The 6,000-nt window shown below is 50.2% G+C and overlaps 1 protein-coding gene across 1 annotated transcript; it reads right to left on the bottom strand.

The window, feature by feature from the left end:
• Nucleotides 1–1,318: 1,318 nt before the first annotated feature.
• Nucleotides 1,319–5,537, bottom strand: LOC114083616 (SWI/SNF complex subunit SMARCC2-like). The gene is given in 5 exon segments (XM_071603028.1): nt 1,319–2,091; nt 2,434–2,526; nt 2,529–5,223; nt 5,225–5,406; nt 5,409–5,537. Coding segments are annotated over 5 exon segments (3,153 nt in total). The 5' UTR covers nt 5,515–5,537; the 3' UTR covers nt 1,319–2,014.
• Between the last annotated feature and the right edge of the window lie 463 nt (nt 5,538–6,000).

Below are 6,000 nucleotides of genomic sequence, written 5' to 3' on the forward strand. Positions count from 1 at the left end.
CTAGAAGAGAAAAACAATATTAGTGAATAAACACTGCAGTTAAATTAATAGCATTGTACTGATGTTAATTTCCTGGTTTAGATAATGATGCCATTGTTATATGAGATATTAACATTAGAGGAAGCTGGGTAAGGCATACTCAAAAATCTTCTGTGCTATTTTTGCAACTTATCTGTATGTCTAAATCATTTTTAAACATTTCAAAATGTTATTTTTAATGTAAAAAAATCTTAAAATTCTATTTTGCTCTTTATAAAATCTGCACATTTTTAGTATAATTTCTTTTACCTCCTATTGTTCTTGGGGCCATCTTTTATATTTTTATCATTGTAAACTGATGTCATAAAAGGGGCTTTGTGGAAAGAGGAAACCAAGTATGGCTGTTGGCTTTGCCCATGTTCACGACACTGTTGATCTTGGCAAGGCAGCTGTATTGGGGTCAGAAGCCTACCTGGAAAGGGCTCTGTGGAGAAGGGGACACATGGATGGAGGAAGCAGGCATGTGCAGTGCTTTCAGGGAGGATGGCTCTGAAAAGAAGGAGGAAAGGACCAAGACATCAGTGACAATGGGGACCTGAGAGGGCCTTGGAGATGAAATCTGTTCCAGCATATTGGTTTGTTCATTATAATAATCTAATACAAGAGAAAAATGTGATGATGGAGGTGGAGCAGAGGGAGCTGCAGGAATAAAGCCCTGGGTTGGAGAGAGGTGGGCCTTAGAAGCAGGGAGCTCTAATCCTCCTTTTTTTTTTTTTTTAAAATATTCTATTAGTTGTTGATAGACCTTTATTTATTTATGTGCTTATTTATTTATTTATTTGTATGTGGTGCTAAGAATTGAACCCAGTGCTTCACACATGGTAAGCAAGCGCTCTGCCACTGAGCCACAATGCCAGCCCCAGTTCCTCTTTAACAAGGTGAAAGGCAGGCTTATAGGCACACAGATAGTCAGCTGAGAGGATGGGAGAGATGATGAAAAGGCTTTTTAGTTATGAATGGTCCTGAACTTTATGCTGATTTGACATGATTTTTGAACTTTATGATGGTGTAAAAGCAACATCTATGCGGTAGAAACTGTACTCTGAATTTTGAATTTTGACCTTTTCCCAGACTAGTAATGTGCCATACAAGACTCTATCAGAATGCTGAATAGTGCAGCAGCTGCAGCTCCAGTTGGCCCTGTGATCATGTGGAAAACAATCAAAGCTACAGAGCACTGTGGTGCTAATCTAGGAAGTTCAGGGGACTAGGTATAGTAAATACATTTTTTCCTTATCATATTTTTAACTTACAATGGATTGATTTTTTTTTTTTCAACTAAGCAGGTGACTTTTAAAACAAACACGAAACTGACATTCAGAGGGAAAGGGATCAGTGGCTGAGTTAGGGCGGCCTAATCAGCCACACTGAGGAAGCAGGAGAGAATGGGTACGAATGATCAGGCAGTGGGTGAGGGGAGCTGACTCAGTTATTCCCAAGGGGCTTGGGGCGAAAGGTTTGGAACCTTACTCCGTCCCCAGAGCTCCCCTTAGAACCATAATTTCCCTTTCTTAAAACTTACCCTCCCCCCTCAAAAAAGTGTAAAAGTTGGTTGTTTTTTAGTGAGCTAAAGGGAGCTCCAATGTGGCTTTTTAAAATCTTCCTTTTGAAGGGCTTAATTTTTTTTTTATCTGTAAAAAAATGCAGTAGTTTTGAGGGGGGTGCACCCTTAGAAGTGGTTAAGTAGAACCTTGTATAAACACCCTTCCCCGGCCCTTCCTTCCTTTGAGGGCAGCAATCCCATCCCATCCTCTCTCCCAGACATTAGAAACATCTTTTAAACAGAAGTCCTTGAATAATCCAATATAAAAGTACATGCCTCTGCTGGGCATGGAAGGGGCTGTGGAGGGGCAGGAGGAGCTTTCCTTACGTAGTGATGAACTCTCCAGCTGGGGAAGGGTCCCAGTGGGGAAGGGCTGTTCCTGGAACTGTGATCTCCGTGGGGGGCAAGGGGGAGAGATGTCTGGCTGGATCCTCACTGTGGAGGTGGTACAGGGGTGACTGTCCCTGGACTTGGGGCCGTGGGGTCTGGAGGCAGGGGAGTGCCTGGGTCTGGCAGTGGGCTGGCACTGGGCAGGAGGTTTCCCTGAACAGCTGCCACAATGGCAGGGCTCTGGGCTGCGGCGGATCCGAGCCCCGGCCCGAGAGGCAAGGAAGATGGCATGGTGGTGGTCGCCGGCAGGTTAGGATGTAGAGGGTTCGCCATGGACACAGGCAGGTTAGGTGGGGGGAGTGTGCCCGGGGCGAACGGGAGATGGTGATGATGCCCATGCAGGTTAGGAGGAGGGGGAAGGTTAATACTGATGGAGTCAGCTAGACTGCCAAATGGGATGATGGATGGAGCAGGAGGAGGAGGAGGCGGCATGCCAAAAGGCAAACCCAAAGGAGCATTACCCGCCACGCCTGGGTGCCCGCTGCCTGGCACTGCCCCTGGCATCATTGAGGGAGGAGTTTGTTGGTTGGGGAACGGTGAGGGGCCATGGGGTCCGGGGGGGGTACCCCTGGTGGGACTGCCCCAGGCTGGGGGGCTCCAGTTGGTTGTGGCTGCTGTGGCCCTGCTGTTGGTCCTGCCTGCCCAATCTGTTCAGAAGGGCCCAAGCTTCCAGGAGGGGCCCCACTGCCAGCAGGAGCAGGGGCCACAGAGGCTGAAGCCACAGCTAGGCCATGAATTGTGGGTGGCCCAGCAGCCCCTGAGGGGGGTATGGGCTGGGAGCCTGGAGGCAGGGTTGGTGGTGGCTGCTGCTGCTGTTGGTGCATCTGCTGGAAGTGCTGCTGCCGTGCCCTCATCTCCGCATACTTCAGCTGCTCCATGTGGAAGGCTTGTCGGTCTGCTAGGAGCTGCTGCCTCTGATACTCCAGTGCTTCCCGCTCCCGGTCCATTATTGTCTCCAGCTCCTCAAAGTGTCGAAGTTTGATCTCCAGTTTTTTCATCTGGGTCTCCACCAGCAGGGCCACCAAAGATTTGATCTTTCTTTCCTCAACAGCAGCCAAGTGCTTGGCCTTCACTGCAGCGGCAGCCAGAGCAGCAGCGGCAGCAGTGGAGAGGTTACCCTCACCAATATCCCGTTCCACCTTTGTCTTCCTTTCCCCCTCTGACTCCACCACTTCCTTTAATATTTCCTCCTGTCCTTCCTTTGGTTCCTTCTCCTTCTCAGAGTCAACTATCGGGTCCCCATCACTCTTCTCTGACTCCTTCTCACTGTCGCCTTCTTTTCCTTTCTCTTCATCCTTCTTGGGAGCCTCACTTGTTTTCTCCTTTGCTTCCTCCTCTACAACCCCTCCTTCTCGGGGTTCCTTGGGCTCCTTCTTTTCATCTGTGGCCTGGCCCTCTGCCCGTGCCTCATCGGTCCCGCTCTCCTCAATGCGCTCAGGCTCATCGGAGGTGGTTCCTGCAATGCCACTGCTTTCCAGACCAAAAGCTGGGTCAGCCTTGCCTGTCACTTTGGCTGCTTCTTCCACTTTCCGAACATGGGCCTCCACCAAGGCTGTGGGCACCTCTTCCTTCATTTTGGAAAACTCTTCTAGGGCTGACTTTGCAGCTGCAGAAGCGACTCGGGGATCGACGACAGAGGCCAGAAAGGCAACCGTGCTCATAACAGGGTTGCCCGACTGACTGAAGGGGATGGGCTGGTAGGCCAGGGAGCCCAGGGAGGCCTCTGAGTCTTCCAGGTAGGGGTCTTCAATGGGAAGGCGAAGAAAATGCAAGATACATTCGTCCTGCGTACGGCTTCCCACATGCTCGGATACTTTGTTCCAGTCATCCTTGTACATTTCCAGGGCCTCCAGGAGTAGCAGGGTTTCCTGTTCTGTCCACTCTCGAGTAGCACTGGCTGCAGCTTTGCTCTTGGAGGGAACATTCTTCTTTGTGTACATGTCTGTGCGCAGTCCAAAGTTCTGAATGTCTGTTGGTTTCTCTTTGCCTTTGTCAGGAAAGTTGAGCATTTGTTGGGAAGCAGAGCTCTGTGGGGTTTTGGGCTGCAGAGGTACCAGCCCTGATGGCGTGTCAGCCAAGACATGGAAGTGAGAAGTGGGTGGAGGCCCCATTGGGGTTGGGCGACTCTCAGCATCCACCTGGTAGTTAATAAGACCCCATTGTTCTAGGAAGGCATGGACCCTCATGATGGCACAGACGTCACCTGCCAAGTTCCGACGGCAGGCAGTCGAGGTGAGATATTCCTGAGGGTTCAGTCGGTAAGTGTCAATCATGAAGTTTTGATAGGCCAGGTAGATCTCTGGAGTCTTGGACTTATTCTTGCCGTTAAAGAACTCAGGGAGAGCCCTCCGCTCAATGGCATGAACACTGTTGTAATCAAACCAGGCAGCACAGCTAGGAATGATGATGTGGTGGGTCTGCTCAGTCACATTGTCCGCATGCAGGTCTGGATTCTTGGTCTGCTCCCCCTTGTTCCCCGTACTGCTTTCATCCTCATCCTTGCCCGGGGTCTCCATGCCTTCATCCTCCTGCTCATCTAGGTCAGTCATGGTGCCTCCTTTGACTGGGGCTGACTCCGAGTCCTTCTTAGTATTGACTGTTTTGGGCAGGGTCACTTCTTCTACATTGGGGACTGGAGAGGGCTCATCCATGTCCTTTGTCAGGTCTTCTTGCTCTTCCTCTCTGTGGCCACGCTTTGACTTAGTGTAAGGTGTTGAGGGACCTTTCTTAGCATTTTTCTTCTTAGCTTCTGGGGTTGATGAAGGAGAGGGGGAGCGCTTTCTCTTCTTATAATTCCCTCCTTTCTTGTCCCTTCGATCTGAATCTGGGCTATTCACCTCATCTGTCAATGTCTTAGCTGAAATTTTCTTCCGGCGAGAGACAGGGTTTTTGTCATCATTTACTTCATAATCTTCCTCATTCATCCATTCATTGAAGGAGTCTGTGTCTAGGATCCATTTAGCATGAACCTTCCTAGGTTTCTCGGGAGTTGGGGCATCTTCCACAGATGCTTCAATTTCACTGGCTGGGATCCATGTGTCATAACTGTCAGGATAGTAGCCCCAATGCAGAAGAACCTGCTTATCCCTCTTCATGACTGGTCGTACCCATTCCTCTTCTTCTAGGTTCCCTGGGACGGGATACACAACATGGGAGGCATTGTTCTTATCCTCAGTGACTGTTCCCTGGTGTCTCTTGATAATGTCCTTTAATTTCCCCAGCAATTTAGGCTCAATTTCTGGGCACAGAAAAAATGTTAGGTCGAGACAGGCAATTATTCTGTACCAAAGACTTCTCAATGGTCATGAACATTTCTACATTGCGGTCCATGCGTGATGGATTCTGGAAATCATAACGCCGCCATCCCTTGTCACTCTTGAATTTGTAGGCAGCTGCAAGTATGTGGCATAAGGAGCCTCCTGCTTTGAAATCTTCTTGTAGTTCTTGCCGAGCCAGAGCCGCACGTTGTCGAACTGGGTCACCGTGTCCGCGGCCTCGTAGTACTTCACGTTGGGGCCGCCGTCCTTCTTCCGCACCGCCATCTTCTCGGGCTCGGGCCCCGCCGCCGCCGCCCGCCCCGCTCAGCTCCCGCCTCCTCCGCCTCCTCCTCCGCCCGCCTCCCGCCGCCTCCCGCCGCCTCCCCGCCGCGGCCGCCGCCTCCCGCCGCCTGGGCCGGCCCCGGCCCGCGTAGCGCCCCCTGCCGGCAGTCCCGGCGCGGCGGCGGCGGTGGCCCAGCCACAATGGATTGATTGTGAAATAACTCCAACCTTAGTTAAAGAGCACCTATACTTAAATCTCCACAAAAATGATGATAAAAAATAAGATAATATATTGGGAACATTAGTCATTGTTCTCCAGAGAAACAGAACAGAGTAATACACACACACACACACACAACACACACACACACACACAGAGTCCAGTTGTACCTCTTAACGTTGAGTTCCACATTCATGGTTTCAAAGAACTGTGGATTAAAAAAAGGCAAGTTTTCACTGAACATATGACTTCTCTCCCCCCCATTATTT

Source organism: Marmota flaviventris, chromosome 17, assembly GCF_047511675.1.
Source record: "Marmota flaviventris isolate mMarFla1 chromosome 17, mMarFla1.hap1, whole genome shotgun sequence".
NCBI lineage: Eukaryota > Metazoa > Chordata > Mammalia > Rodentia > Sciuridae > Marmota > Marmota flaviventris.